The sequence below is a fragment of the Gossypium raimondii genome, chromosome 5 (assembly GCF_025698545.1).
Source record: "Gossypium raimondii isolate GPD5lz chromosome 5, ASM2569854v1, whole genome shotgun sequence".
Taxonomy (NCBI): domain Eukaryota; kingdom Viridiplantae; phylum Streptophyta; class Magnoliopsida; order Malvales; family Malvaceae; genus Gossypium; species Gossypium raimondii.
Genome location: NC_068569.1, coordinates 54,472,601 through 54,488,742, shown reverse-complemented (window position 1 = coordinate 54,488,742; position 16,142 = coordinate 54,472,601). Strand labels below are relative to the sequence as shown.

The 16,142-nt window shown below is 30.4% G+C and overlaps 2 protein-coding genes across 2 annotated transcripts; one reads left to right on the top strand and one right to left on the bottom strand.

Moving 5' to 3' along the window:
• Nucleotides 1-6,954: 6,954 nt before the first annotated feature.
• LOC105768249 (protein disulfide-isomerase 5-3) lies at nt 6,955-12,904 on the top strand. The gene is made up of 15 exons (XM_012588076.2): nt 6,955-7,169; nt 7,616-7,706; nt 7,949-8,043; nt 8,706-8,763; nt 9,478-9,662; nt 9,794-9,851; nt 10,237-10,277; nt 10,367-10,441; nt 10,718-10,774; nt 11,068-11,134; nt 11,242-11,376; nt 11,760-11,981; nt 12,224-12,385; nt 12,466-12,543; nt 12,628-12,904. The coding sequence occupies exons 1-15, from the start codon at nt 7,129-7,131 to the stop codon at nt 12,703-12,705; spliced, it is 1,443 nt and encodes a 480-aa protein (XP_012443530.1). The 5' UTR covers nt 6,955-7,128; the 3' UTR covers nt 12,706-12,904.
• A 1,100-nt stretch (nt 12,905-14,004) lies between these two features.
• Nucleotides 14,005-15,583, bottom strand: LOC105768250 (early nodulin-like protein 3). The gene is made up of 2 exons (XM_012588077.2): nt 15,297-15,583; nt 14,005-14,762 (listed from the first exon to the last, which is right to left on the bottom strand). Exons 1-2 carry the CDS (start codon nt 15,496-15,498, stop codon nt 14,236-14,238), a joined length of 729 nt encoding a protein of 242 aa, XP_012443531.1. The 5' UTR covers nt 15,499-15,583; the 3' UTR covers nt 14,005-14,235.
• Between the last annotated feature and the right edge of the window lie 559 nt (nt 15,584-16,142).

The following is a 16,142-nucleotide window of genomic DNA, read 5'->3' as shown; positions in this document are numbered from 1 at the left end:
ATATTATAGGATATAACACCAACGAATTCATTAATTATGAATTGTTTTTAAAAAAAATAGTAAATTCGTTCACAAACATGATTTCCAGAAACTAAAGAAATGATTTTGGATTGGGTTAATAGAGTTTCATTTTGGACCTGTTGTGCTTTCCCTTTAAAAAAGATTACGTTAGAATTAACCCCAAATTGTTTCAAAACAATATAATTATAATATATTTTAAACAATAAAACTTACCTTCTTATTTAACCCAAAATTACGTTTGAAATGGCAAAATTGCGTTTCAATAATAGATGAACTAAGCTCCCAAAGTAGCCTACTTGAAACAGAAAAGTTAGAAATCCTGAGTAAGTTGTAACGATTTTCGATGTTTTGAGCCACAAAATCTTAAGCTTTTGGTAAATGTTTCTGATAAAACGAAAGTTCTAGTTCTTTAAATTAATATTCTTAAAACCACAAAATATTTGAATGAGCATAGAGTTTTGATGGCTTAAAATGATCCAAATAATCATGAAAATTATGAAATATAAAATACAATTTTTTATTTTATTTCTTTTTAATATTATTGTTATCCAAATTATGTTTTATTATATTAAGCATCATATTAAATTAATTTTCAAAATGTTTTGTTGAATTTTTTATTTAAATATATTACAAAATTGTAGAATTATCACTCGTGTTAAGTTACTCGATAAGTTATTGTACTACCGAAATGCCTTGGAATCTAAATCCCAAACCGAAACCAAATCAAAAACCCAAAACCAAAACTGAAAGTGAAAGCCCAAACCTACACCGAGTCTAAAACTCCAAACTGAAAACTAAACTAAAACCAAAATCGAAAACCCAAACTTAAGGCTTTTAACATATTTGGTAACTACATTTAAGGGTTTTTAAAACCATCTATTGTTTCTCATTCTAGTCGAACTTTAAATGATTTCTACTGTATGAAATGTGATCTTTCAATTGGTTTGTTGTTCTAGCCAAATTGAATTCTGTCTTAGATGAACTAAGCTCCCAAACTAGCCTACTTGAAACAGAAAACCTAGAAATTCTGAGCAAATTGCGACCATTTGTAATATTTTGAGCCCGAAAATCTTAGGCTTTTGGTGATTGGTTTTCATGAAACAAAATTTCTAGTTTTAGAATCTCATTTGACCTTTAAAATAATATTCTTAAAACCGAAAAATATTTGAACGAGTATAGAGTTTTGATGGCTTAAAACGAGCCAAATAATCATGAAAATTCTGAAATATAAAATACAATTTTTTTATTTTATTTCTTTTTAATATTATTGTTATCTAAATTATGTTTTATTAAATTAAGCATCATATTAAATTAATTTTCAAAATTTTTAGTTGAATTTTTTAATTCCTATATTACAAAATTGTAGAATTATCACACATGTTAAGTTACCCAGTAAGTTTTCGCACAACAGAAATGCCTTGAAATCAAAACCCGAAACAAAAACCAAATCTAAAACCCAAAATCGAAACTGAATGTGAAAGTCCAAACTGACACCGAATCTAAAATTCCAAACTGAAAGCTAAACTAAAACCTAAGTCGAAAACCCAAACTTATTGCTTTCAACATATTTGGTAACTACATTTAAAGCGTTTCAAAAACCATCTATTGTTTCTTATTCTAGTCGAACTTTAAATGATTTCTGTTGTATGAAATGTGATCTTTTCATTGATTTGTTTTTCTAGCCAAATTGAGTTCTGTCTTAGATGAACTAAGCTCCCAAAATAGCCTAATTGAGACAGGAAACCTAGAAATTCTGAGCAAATTGCGGCGATTTGTAATATTTTTAGCACCAAAATCTTAGGCTTTTAGTGATTGGTTTTCATGAAACAAAATTTCTAGTTTTAGAATCACATTTGACCTTTAAAATAATATTCTTAAAACGGGAAAATATTTGAACAAGCATAGAGTTTTGATGGCTTAAAACGAGCCAAAAAATCATGAAAATTCTGAAATATAAAATACAAAATTTTTCAATTTTATTTCATTTTCATATTATTTTTATCCAAATTATGCTTTATTAAATTAATATTCATATTAAATTAATTTCCAAAATTTTTAGTTGAATTTCTTTATTTATATATTGCAAAATTGTAAAATTATCACACGTGTTAAGTTACTCGGTAGGTTATCACACAATCGAAATGCCTTGGAATCAAAACCCTAAACAAAAACTGAATCCAAACCCCAAAACCAAAACTGAAAGTGAAAGCCCAAACCGACACCAAATCTAAAACTCTAAACTGAAAACTAAACTAAACCTAAGTTGAAAACCCAAACTTAAGGGCTTTCAACATATTTGGGTAACTACATTTAAGTCTTTTTAAAACCATCTATTGTTTCTCATTCTTGTCAAACTTTAAATGATTTCTGTTGTATGAAACGTGATCTTTCCATTGGTTTGTTTTTCTAGCTAAATTGAGTTTTGTCTTAGATGAACTAAGCTCCCAAAGTAGCTACCTAAAAATTATGAGCAAATTGCGACCATTTGTAATATTTTGAGCCCCAAAATCTTAGGCTTTTTGGTGATTGGTTTTCATGAAACGAAATTTCTAGCTTTAGAATCACATTTGACCTTTAAAATAATATTCTTAAAACGGGAAAATATTTGAACAAGCATAGAGTTTTGATGGCTTAAACGAGCCAAAAAAATCATGAAAATTCTAAAATATAAAATATAATTTTTTCCATTTTTATTTCATTTTAATATTATTGTTATCCAAATTATGTTTTATTAAATTAATTTTAATTTTTTTTGTTGAATTTTATCATTTATATATATATTACAAAATTATAAAATTATCACACATGTTAAGTTACTCGGTAGGTTATCGCACAATCAAAATGTCTTAGAATCAAAACCCCAAACAAAAATCGAATCCAAACTCCAAAACCGAAACTGAAATTGAAAACCCAAATCGACACCGTATCTAAAACTCCAAACCTAAAACTAAACTGAAACCTAAATTGACAACCGGCTTTCAACATATTTAGGTAACTACATTTAAACCATCTTACATATATATATATATATATATATATATATTCTTCTCCCTTGAATTTTTTATAATATCTAAACTTTTCATGGGTTACTTTTTATTATTTATTGTCACTCTCTCCTCTCAAATAACTATTATCGATACTTACAAACGTGTATTTATAATTAATAACTATAAATTTAATTGAGAAATTGTTAGATACATGTTATTTAACAACAAAATGCTCTCAAACTTTTCAACTTTCTAATTATTAAGGATAAATCTCAAATTTATACATGAACTTTGATTTAATGTGCAATGGTATACATAAACTTTAATTTGGTACAATTACACCCATGAAACTCTAATTGTGGTTCAAATGTATACTTAAAACTTTAATTTTGATTTAGGATCTGCTTGATTGCCAGTAAAATGATTTCCATAAAATGATTTCGGAAAATGTTTTACTTTTTCGTAAAATGATTTCTTGGAAAATATTTTCGGTGTTTGATTGAATCATGTAAAATATTTTCTCTTTGGTGATTTCTGAATATATTTTTCGGAAAAGTTGTTTTTACATATATTAATATATATTAATAAATTTTATATTTTAAATTGTTTTACATATATTGCAATGATTTATTTATAATAATACTCAATTATTAAGCTACAATATTAATCGTTATAAATTGAAAAAAAACTAATATCAAATAAATTATTTGTAATTGTGTTAAAAAAACAAGTATTGAATGATTAAAAAAACAAGTTACGGGAAAATCGATAAACAGAAGCAATTTTCTACCGGAAATGAAGGAAGGAATGAAGGAGGCGATAGAGAGGAGAGCACGGAAAATGTCTTACAGAAATTGAAAGGGTAAGACATTTTCCCTAAAATGTAACCCATTTTCCCTTGTTTTGGAGTTCATTTTCCAAATGGAAAATGTTTTCTGCCAATCAAACGCTGGAAAAGTTGGAAATGATTTTCCGAAAAATCAATTCCATCAATCAAACAGACCCTTAATCATACAAATTTAAATAAATAAATACATCAATTTATTTTTATATTGGATATATATAATTATTTACATATGCAATATATAAACACAAAATGATGTTATATAAATAATTATGCTAATAATTTACAAGAATTGGATCAAATTAAAATTTTATATATAAAATTGCACAAAATTAAAGTTCATATATACATGCAATTGTACATTAAACCATAGTTCATGTATAATTTTGATATTTATCCTAATTATTAAATATAAATATTGACATCTGTTGATCCTAGTATTTTTATGCTTTGTTTATGTTCATGTGTATGGCTTGAGTTTTTATGTTTTATTTACTTATTCGTTCTCAATTTTTGAATTGTAGTAGAGATCAATATTTTTATTCATGTGAATTTTTTATCCCATTTTACATTTTAGTCCAGGAATGGAGAATGTTTCGTTTTCTAGATGAATAAGCATTGATAGAATTTTTGGAGACTACAAAAATGAAGAAATTGTAGCTTTTTTAACACAAGCATCAACGTTCATGATTTAATAGTTGAATCTCAAAATTATTGTTCTTCTCAAATTTCAATTTGATTTTTTATTGGTTATTTTCTCTTTTTTGATCAAATTTAATTTTCTATTTATGTTATCTATATCTATGTATATATATTGTGGGGTGTGCCTCACTTTTTCGGGTAAACCAGAGAAGAAACATAATCGGTCATGATGTCACGAAGGACGTTGCAACGTGTATTCAGCTTAAACTGGATTTCGTTAAACTCTGCCATCTTTTCCCAATTAAACTTTGAGTAAGTCTATAGGAATATTTTAGTCATATTAGAACTTCAAAAATTAGCCTATTTAAATGGTCTTTGTATTCAGGTTTTGGGATTATTTTTTCCATCTTGTACTCTTGGATTATTGAAAATTTTATTTACACGTGATTTTTATCCTCTTCGGAACAGTTTTTCACATTAATTTTGTGTGTTCGATTTTCTTTACCTTTTTATTTGCACGTGATTTTTATCCTCTTCGGAACAGTTTTTCACATTAATTTTGTGTGTTCGATTTTCTTTACCTTTTCTATTTTGTTGTTTATACGAGTCAATCCCAACATATACATAATCGAACTCCTAAGGAGAATAAAAGAAATAATTAGAGTAAAAAAGACTACTCACTTTCATTTAAAAAATGCCAATAGAGCAATCTTTGATATTTTGGTGAAATTTATGTGAATACAAATATTCACATTGTCACTATTTTTTATGAACCCTGAGCTCTGGATCCTAACCGAATCTTGGACCCTAAACTCTAGATTTAGGGTTAAAAGTTCAAGGTTAAAAGTTCAAGGTTCAAGGTTTAGGATCCAAAGTCTAAGGTTTTAAGGTCTAAAGTCTAAGATTTAGAGTCCAAGGTCTAAAGTTCATGGTTTAGGGCTTAGGATAAAAAATTACCAAAATAATGTGTCAATGGATGAAAAAAAGATACTGAAATGACATTAAATAATTGGTAAGGGATAGAGGAAGATGTGGCGTCTCTATTTCATACAATCATTTCTCATATATATGACTCACATTGGAAACATGTTTAAATTTTATAAATATCAAGTAAATTAAAATTATTTAATGTCTTTAATAGTCATATTCTTTTCTACTATAATCCATCTCACCGCGAGAATTCGGTATAAAACTTATTTAAAATACCTCCATCAATTTTATTTTTTGATAATTGGGGAGGGAACGTGACTGCTTGGAATTAAACCTAGACTCTCATGCCTACAATATAATGTTCTTGTCATTAGGCCAACAGATTATTGACCAATCAAATTTTAAACACGCGTGTATTTATCACATTTGTTCAAATAAAGAAGTAATCTTATTAAATTTTAATGCCACTATTTATTTTTTAAGTATTGTAAAATTAAAAAAAATTAAAATTTGAATTATAATCTAAAAATGTACTGTGCAAGTAACTTCGAAAGTCCAAGACATGGTGTTTATTTTGACTTTTGACTCCAATCGCAATCTCAATATCAGCCAAAATTAAAGACGATTATCCTAAGTGGCAGATTCTAAGACCCACAGTGATTAAATCCTGGTTATTAAAATTTTAAAAAAAAAACCTTAAACCACGAATTGGTACTTAAATTATATCATTTTTTTATAATTTGGTACTTAAATTTTTTTCTCACAACTATTCCTAAACTATCCTTTATGTCCAAAGTGATACCTAAACTATAATGTCTTTCCCAAATTGATACCTAAACTTTTTTTTGGTCACAAGCGGTATATAAACTATATTCTGCAACCAAAATTTGATCTATCACCCAAATTACTCCACCGGTAAAACAAAATCTCTTAGTCAATTATTTTGTAACACGTGACAATTTTTTAATTAAAAAAAAACTATAAACATATTCATCTCTTTTGTTCTTCATCTAAGAACTCCAATTACAAAAAAACTCAAGAACTTGCCGAAAAACTCATCCAAACTCAGTTTTCGACGACAAAACCCAAATTCTGGCAAGCTTCGTTTCTTTTTTTGGACTTTGATTTCGATTCATTTTTCACCCTGATCAAAACTTGTGTATTATTTTTCTTAAAAATAATTTTCTTTTTGTTATTTTCTATATGCTTTGCATAAAATAGTTAATGTTAGGTGAACCTCTATAATAATAAAAGCACGTACAGAACATGAAATCTAAATACCGAGACGAAGTTGAATAGAACAAAAATGATGGGAGGATTAAAAAGAAGTGCATTAAAAGAGATTTTTTTTTTACAGCTAAGGTAATTTGAGTAACAAAGTATAAATTAAGTATTATTTTGAGTAATGTAATATAGTTTAAGGACCATTTTGTAATTTAACCCAATTGAAAACCCTGTTTTTTTAAAAATATCTAATATAGAAAATGAAAACCCCGAATAAAAACGCAGGAGACTTAAAGTAGTTAAAACATAAAACGACTTTGCTCATCTCTCACTCTTTATAGTATCTGGAAAAATAAGTTTCTCCATTGCTAGATCTCTTGGGATTTAAATTCCTCTTTTTTATTTTTATCTTTATTTTTATCTTTTTCAAAAAAAAAATTCTCTTGAAAAAAATCTGATTCCGATTGATTAAAATCAGTCATGATTTCTTCAAGCAAGATCAAATCCGTCGATTTTTACAGGTTCAGATCTCTCAGTTCTCTTTTTTCATTTGTCAGTTATTTTCTTTCTAGTAAGATTTCTGATTATTGGCTGAAATGAAGTTAAGTTTGTTAGTTTAATGGATCCGAGCATTTACTATAGAAAAAGAGCAAAACTAATCGCTGTTTGCTATATTTGGATTGAAATTTTGTTCATTTATTTACTGGAAAATGAAAAAAATATATTACGTTCTAGCATTAGTATTCGTGTGAATAATTTTGGAGAAACTTCTTGTTTGGTTGCTAAAATTTTATAGTAATTTGGTGAATGAGCTTAAATCCTTTTGTATGAATATTGTTTGCTATTTCGGTTGAAGCACATATAGTGGACTAAATTATCTGCTGTAATGCTTAGGGTTTTTACAGGGTTTAAGTAAATGTTATAATGATTCTTGTGTTTTATTAATTATTTTTTCATCTATGTGCAGGAAAATCCCTAGAGATTTAACAGAGGCATCTTTATCCGGTGCAGGGTTGTCCATCATAGCTGCATTGGCTATGATGTTTTTATTTGGAATGGTAAGCAGCTTTTCTATTTACTCAAATTTGATTTGGTTTGGCATGTTGGTTGATTTTAAATCCCAAACAACACCTTTGCAACATCCTTCTATCGTAATATTTGTTGCCATTTCCTTTTCTTTTCTCGGATGATACTTATCAGATATATTTTTAGTTCATTTGTTCTACTTTTTCCTTGAAATGAAATTGATTCCTCTGTTCTTTTCCTCTACACGTTTTAATCTATTAAATATCTTTTGCAGGAATTGAGTAATTATTTTACAGTCAGCACCTCTACATCTGTTATTGTTGACAATAGTTCTGATGGAGACTTTCTACGCATTGATTTTAACATGAGGTGCATTAATTTTCTGTAGCAATCTTATTTTTCAATGTTCTCATTTGTGGCTAATATTATGGAAGGTTCCAGGTGAACTTCATGTCAAAAGTACAAGCAGAGTGTAATTGTATTTTGTAGATTGAGCATGTGCTTATATAAGCTTTTACTGCTTATCTTTATTGATACTGATGGCACATTAGCGTAATGGGCATGGGTGGTTTGAACTGTGTTAAATTCCTAGTGATGAGAAATGTACTTACAATCTGGTAGATCTCACATTTCTTTTCAATTGAGCTTAGCATGAAAAGAGATCTCCCATGCAATTGGGGTCCTAACTCAATTGCAACATTCTTGCTTGACTAGCACATAAACAATGAGATCCATTGCATTATGGTTCCGATGGTACTTTATACTGCTATTGAGATTTCAATACAGATTCCCCCCCCCCCCCCGGCCCTTTTTTTTTCCAAGAAATGTTGGGATTAGATTGCTGCATGTAAATCAAGATTTATTTGATCATACTTATATGGTTTTTCTTCTAAACTGTTGTAGGTTGCTATTCTGTTGGTTATCTTGATATGCATGTATCTTTTCATTTCTGTAATATCCTTGAACATAGTTTGAGCTTTATTTTTAATGATAGATAATTATGTTCGCTAACTATTCCAATTGATCTCCAGTTTTCCAGCGCTCTCATGTGAATTTGCATCTGTTGACGTGAGTGATGTCTTGGGAACTGTAAGTACCTATATTAGTGTTTCAATTGCTTAATTTTATTGAAAAAGCAAAATGCTTCTGTTTAGTACTAAATCTTTTGCAAGATGATCCTTGCTTTGCCCTGAAGCTTTTTACTATCTGCAAGCTTAAAATTGCACTTTAAATGCCCAAAATAGAGTCTGTCTGAAAACTTTAAGATGAGCTAATACTGTTGTGCCCTATATATTTTGAATTTCATATGAAAATATTTTTTATGCTAAATAAAATGAAGTACATCACACCGTTTCATGCCGGATATTGTTTGTATTTGACCGTAATACTTTTCATTATTCATTCTTCAAGAAGCCTGAGTGTTTCAATTGCTTAATTTTATTGAAAAAGCAAAATGCTTCTGTTTAGTAGTAAATCTTTTGCAAGATGATCCTTGCTTTGCTCTGAAGCTTTTTACTATCTGCAAGCTTAAAATTGCACTTTAAATGCCCAAAATAGAGTCTGTCAGAAAACTTTAAGATGAGCTAATACTGTTGTGCCCTATATATTTTGAGTTTCATATGAAAATATTTTTTATGCTAAATAAAATGAAGTACATCACACCATTTCATGCCGGATATTGTTTGTATTTGACCGTAATACTTTTCATTATTCATTCTTCAAGAAGCCTGAATGTTTTTCCTCAGCAGCATTTACCATTCAAAGTTTGGTCCATATGACTAAATTTGTGTCTTCTGTTTTCAGAACAGGTTGAATATAACAAAAACAATCCGAAAGTTTTCAATAGATCAACATTTAAGACCTACTGGTGCTGAGTTTCATTCTGGACCTGTTCCACATTCTGTTAAGCATGGAGATGAAGTTGATGAAGAAACTGTTGAGGGTGCTGTACCATTAAATGGTGTTAGCTTTGACAGACTTTCACATGTGTAAGTGGATTAATTCAAAGTTTCAAACCATTTAATTTTGTGTATTGTGTTCCCACTTGGATCTTTCTGCTAAATGCCAATTTTGGTGATACCTCTATGTACTTGATTTGACTGTTTTATTCTTTTTGCAGGTATCCAATTTTAGTTGTCAATTTTTTTGCTCCTTGGTGCTACTGGAGTATTCGCCTGGTAATCTTCTATTAGCATGTGTGATCTTTTGTCTTGAAGATGCTTGCAGAAAGTATTATTGTCTAACACTTGGCTACATACCGTGGTCATTATACACAACTTTTGTTATAGTGATATGATTTCCAATTCTTCTCTTATTAACAATCCATTTTGTGACTTTATGCACTTCATTTTTATTTTAATAACCCTCTTTTGTTTCTTTTGGATTATTGAGATTTTAATGACTCTAATATATTTTGTGATGTGATATTTTCTGTAGTAGGACCTTACTTTCTGAAGCTCTGTGTCTTCCTTGAAAGCAAATGCATGTTTGTCTACTTATTCAAAAAAGAGCATCCAGAAATAATTAGACCCTTGCCTCACCATTTTACTTTTTACATTTCAGAAACCATCATGGGAGAAAACTGCTAACATAATAAGGCAGAGGTCTGAGCATACATCATTTCTACTCCATGGAGTAAATTTATAGATAGTTTATTGATTTGGCATGAATTTTGCACCCTTGCCTTTTACAGATATGATCCAGAAGCGGATGGGCGCATTCTTCTGGCCAAGGTTGATTGCACTGAAGAAGTTGACTTGTGTAGGAGGTATTTCTTTGTTTGATGTTTTCTCTCATGTAAATTAATGTTTTCTTTGTTTGAGAATACAATTATATGTCATTGTTTGACCTCCATATTGTTGCCTGTCAGTCTTTCTGATATATATATTTAAACATTGCTTTCTTGCTTCTAGTATAGGAATAGTCCCAAACGTTGCATCTTTTTCTTAGCTTTGTCATAAGTTTAATCTTCTGTCTTTATCTCTTTCTTTCTTTTCTGGCACATTTATTACTACTATGCTCACTAGGTCTGTTCTTCATACAGGCATCACATCCAAGGGTATCCATCCATTCGCATTTTCCGTAAAGGCAGTGATCTGAGGTAAGAGGAAGTATTATAGTACATATCCTTTTTCACCCTTATGTAAATGACTGAATGCCCTCCCCATTTTTCCACGTTCTTCCTCTGCCTTTTCCTTATGTTGCTTGTTACTCAACAAAATATATTCCAGTATGTGAAACTCATTTATGTACTATGTTTTCAGGCATATGTTTAACCCTCCGCTTTCCTTTGACCAACTAGATGATTATTACATTCTTCTAGGCTAATTAGTGCTGCTGAACCTTATGTTATATGTTCAATGTGGATTGACCCTTTTTTTGTATGCATTTCAGGGAGGACCACGGACACCATGAACATGAATCTTATTATGGAGATCGTGATACAGAAACCCTGGTTAAGGTACACGACTAGTTTTGAATTGGCCATTTGTTTTTACAGTTCAGTTATAGAAATCTTATAAGATAAACGTGCATGCATGACCTAATGCAGTTGTCTGTTTCTTTCAGGCGATGGAAGATTTGGTTGCTTCTATTCCACGAGAGAACCGAAGGCTGGCTTTAGAGGATAAATCCAATATAACAAAACGACCAGCACCATTGACCGGAGGATGCAGAATTGAAGGATATGTCCGTGTAAAGAAGGTAATAATCATGATACTAAATTAGAAACTGACCTTTGGATTTTTTACTTGTAATTATTTTGTCCAATCGTTTATGTTTACCATTGAGATACATGAGCCGTAGAAATGTTGTTATATCCTACATTACTCAGACTCAAGTGTCAGTGTAGGATATGGTATGTGTCTGACACAGGTATGGTCAGATTATCTAAGGTTTTTTCATGTATTTGGAGGTCATATTCCCATATCCATGTGTCATACATGAGTGTCGGACATAGGTACTTTTACAAAAATGAATAATTGGAGGAACATAGGTTACATCGCCCCTTTGATCTCAAACTTTTGCCAATTCAGAACTGTTTTACTTCATATACCTCAAAGTATTAAGTGACTTGCACTTTGCAGGTTCCCGGCAATCTTATCATCTCTGCTCGTTCAGGATCCCATTCTTTTGATACTTCTAAAATGAACATGTCTCATGTCATTAACCATCTTTCGTTTGGTAAAACGATTTCACCTCGGTTACTGAGTGATGCAAAGAGATTAATACCTTATCTTGGGAGAAGCCATGACAGGTTGAATGGTCGGTTGTTCATTAATCACCGGGATTTAGATGCAAATGTTACTGTAAGTTTGTTCTTTTATACAGTCCTTTCCTTCCAATTATTTTATCTCTGTAAGTAACATGGTTGACCATGAGCATTTTATACGCATCTTTGTCAAAGCAAATGATGTTTTACCTCTGTGGCTGAGTAAAGATAGGCATCGACCTTGGTTGAGAATACAGAGTATTCTGTTCTAAGAAATCCTTAATAATCTAAAACTCGTAAATGAATGTAACTAATCACCTTTCTTAACTTCATTTTCAGATAGAGCATTACCTTCAAATAGTCAAAACAGAGGTAGCTACAAGAAAATCTTCTCGGGAACATACGTTAATTGAGGAATATGAGTACACCGCACACAGCAGTCTGGCACAGAGCATATACATACCTGTTGTGAAATTTCATTTCGAGTTATCTCCAATGCAGGTTATTTTCCAAACTGCTTTAATAATTTTTAACAAAGCTTTTACCTTCCATTCTTGTTTTTCATTCGATTTTGTACGCAGGTTTTGATAACAGAAAACCCAAAATCGTTCTCACACTTCCTCACCAATGTCTGTGCTATAATAGGAGGCGTTTTCACGGTTAGTATCTTAGCACCATGTCCCGAACCGCCATTCTTTTTTACTTTACACGAAATCCACGGTCATTGGTGTTTAAATTTGCAGGTAGCTGGGATATTGGATTCAATATTACACAATACAATTAGGTTGATGAAGAAAGTAGAATTAGGGAAAAACTTTTGATAGAGAGGTTAAAGAAATGATGTGTAAAGAAAAATCTAATTAGTGAGGATTATTTTAAGGAAACAGAATGGGAATGTAGCCCTCTTTTACGTATAAAAACGAAAACCAAGAGTTCTATTTCTAGTTGCAGTTGGAAATAATTTCGGTTTAGATATTTGGAATCCCCCATCATCAATGCAAGAACTTTGATCTTCTTTCCCCTTTGAGAAACATGTGGACATTTCCCAAGAGAAGAGGGAGAGTATAGTGCTATTTTTATTTTTTTTAAATAATTACTCCCAAACTGACCCAAATTTTAAATTGATTTTTTAACTTTAAAATGTTCTAAATAACTCCTTAAACTACTATGTTGTTCTAATCAGTTTCTTCCGTTGTAATAAAATATTATTTATAATTATGATTTATTTTTTATATAAAAGAAAAGGTAAATATTTTATGAAAACAATAAAATTAAATAATATTGTAATTAATTATGAATTTAAAATTTATTTTATTTACCATATATATTATTTGTGTTTGTATTTACTACGTAAAAAAAAAAAGAAACGAATAATGAAAATGAGAAGAATTTTTTGAAAATCACACGTGTCAAACCCAGTTTGACACATGTCACTAAGAGACATGTAATAGAAAAGTTAATGGAATGATTGGGAAAAAGGATGTGATTGGAGTTATACTAAAATTTGAGGATCAATTAAAATTTGATTGATTTTTGGGCCATTTGATAGAATTAATATATGTATGAAAATTAAAATTAAAATAAGATCGAAAAAAGAAAACTCCATAAGTAGAATTAAAAATTATTATGTCTTATTTATTTTGTGTATATATATATTTTTAAAATTTTTTAACCATACCTTACAATCTATCTTCACCGGTTATCACTCAATTTTATTTGTGGAGTTTTTAAATTTTATCAATTTTGAAAAAAGAAAAAAAAGAACCCTCATAGTTTACAACAATATTTTTCATAAAAGAATATTTAACTATTCAAATAAACTCCACATTTTAGTTGAAATTAAATTTTATTTGAAATAAAGATTAGTAAATAAAACCTATTTAAGAAAGATGAAACAAATTTTTTATCACATGAAAAGAGGAGAGAAACCACGAGAGTTAAGTGAGATGGCAAGAGTCTTTACTATCTTAATAAGTGATCAAGGGTTTAATCCTTGTTTTGAGTATGGAGCAGTTTTAAAACTCATAATCAACATTTACCCTTAATACCAAATACGGAAGATTAATTATTAAGTTCGCTTAATTATTTATTGAGAAACTAAAAAAAAGAGAGGAAGGAAGTTGGTATCCAAAAGGTATAAAATCCATTTATTTATGTGTTTACAAACAAGTACACACCAAATATTATACACACTATATATAAAGCTTATTCCTTCTGTTTATCTTTAACAATCAATAATCATGGAAAGAAAAAACCCATTTTAACCTAATAGACACAACCTGAGGAAAATCAAACAAAATAAATATATCAAAAATATTAATAATAGTAGTAATAAAGGAAGAACTTCCCACTTAGAACCCTAAAACAAGAGTTGAAGCCACCAACATTGTTCCCATTGTAGTACTCATCCACCTCAAAGAAGTTGCAACATTTGGTGGATGTGACTCTTCACTCGGTGCCGGTGTCGGGTTAACCTCCACTGTCCCCGTCGGTGGAGACTCAGCAGAAGGTGCCGGAGACGGCGGCATTACGTTGGTCGAACCGGTTGGTGGAGGAGAAGGAGCATTGGTTTCGTTTACGGGTGCTGGAGACGGCACCATTACATCGACCGAACCAGATGGCGCGGGAGAAGGAGCGTTGGTTACGTTTGCGGTGGAAGAACGGTTGGTCCGATCAGCTAAGACGACGACCACCAACTTCTCGTTCTTTTGGCAATTGCCTTTGGTACCACTGATGAAATGGTATGGCCCTGAATGATCCAATGCGAAAACAGTGTGGCCATCGGTGTATTTGGACCAGGGTGACTCTACATTGCAGTTCTTGTAGGCATCCTCACTCACATTTAGCACTGAATCTTCGTTTGGTGCATAGTTAAACACTGTGGCATATCATCGCACACATACATTACATCGCAAATAAAATACTTTTACATATACTAGTCCCTGTACTTATATAAAATTTGAGATTTTAGTCCCTATACCTTTAGAAAGTTCAAAATTAGATCCTTTTACCTCTTCAATTTTAAAACCCTGATCCTTTGATTATTGTCATTGCTAATTTTCCTTAGATTTTATCAATTTAATACATTTATTTTCCGTCAATTATATGTCATGTTATATAAGGGTAACCTAATCAATATACCAAATTTGCGAGGTTTTAGGTTCAAATATTATCATATGTATATATATTTTTTATATTTTATAAAAATATAAAAAAGACAAAAAAAACACCATCTAAATAATATTTGTTACTTTATAAAAATAATGTGTTTTGGACAATTTCACAATTAAGTTCGGACTTGATTGTAAGAAATAATTAAACTATTGAATTATCTTTTTAAACCTTATGACTTTCCTTTTTCTCAAATGCGTTCTTCAAAATGTGATTTGTTTTGTGGATATTAGCAACTTACCAAGTGAGTCACCAATCTGAAATCTGTTGTGTTCAGCCCATTGATTGTAAGTTTGAGCATTGGAGCCACTATGAAGACCCCAATTCACTTGGAATTCTCTTGCATAACCCTTTTGAATCATCATCATCATCAAACAAAGCAGCCCCACTGCTACAAATCCTTTGCTTTCATAATCTAATGTTCTCAAAATGGAGTTTGCCATTCCTAAAACCAAAACAAACAAACAAACAATGACTCTATATGTGTTTTCAACCAAAACAAACTGAAACTTTGGTGACAACAATGGGTGCCTATACCAGGGTTTTTGTAGGCCAACTTGCATGAAAAACAATCTAGGGTTAATTGCACCAGATGTCCTCAAACTATAGCTCAAATTCTAAATTCGTCTCGAAATTTTAAAATGCTTTAATTGAGTTCTCAAAGTATCAATATCGTATCAGCTAGGCCCTTTTGTCAGCTTAGCTTTTAGCTTGGGCATTGAATTGTAGCGCGATATGACATGTAGCATATTTAAAACATGTGTATTTATCACATGGACACCTTAGATCTCATGTGCCCTCCTAAATTTTAATGAGATTGTCTTTTTTTTTTTTTCAACACTTTAGATTCAAATTGTTTACACAATAGGTACACACATGTTTACGTATTTTAAATACACTCCATGTCAGATCTAAGTTAGCATTTAGTGCCCGAGCCAATGGAAGGACCTGATTGATACGGAAATGATACTTTAAGAACTCAATTAGAGCATTTTTGACATGTAGGGCCACTTTAAAATCTAATCTATACTTTGAGAACATATTATGCAATAAACCCAAAACTATATAAACTGTGGCTTACAAGCTT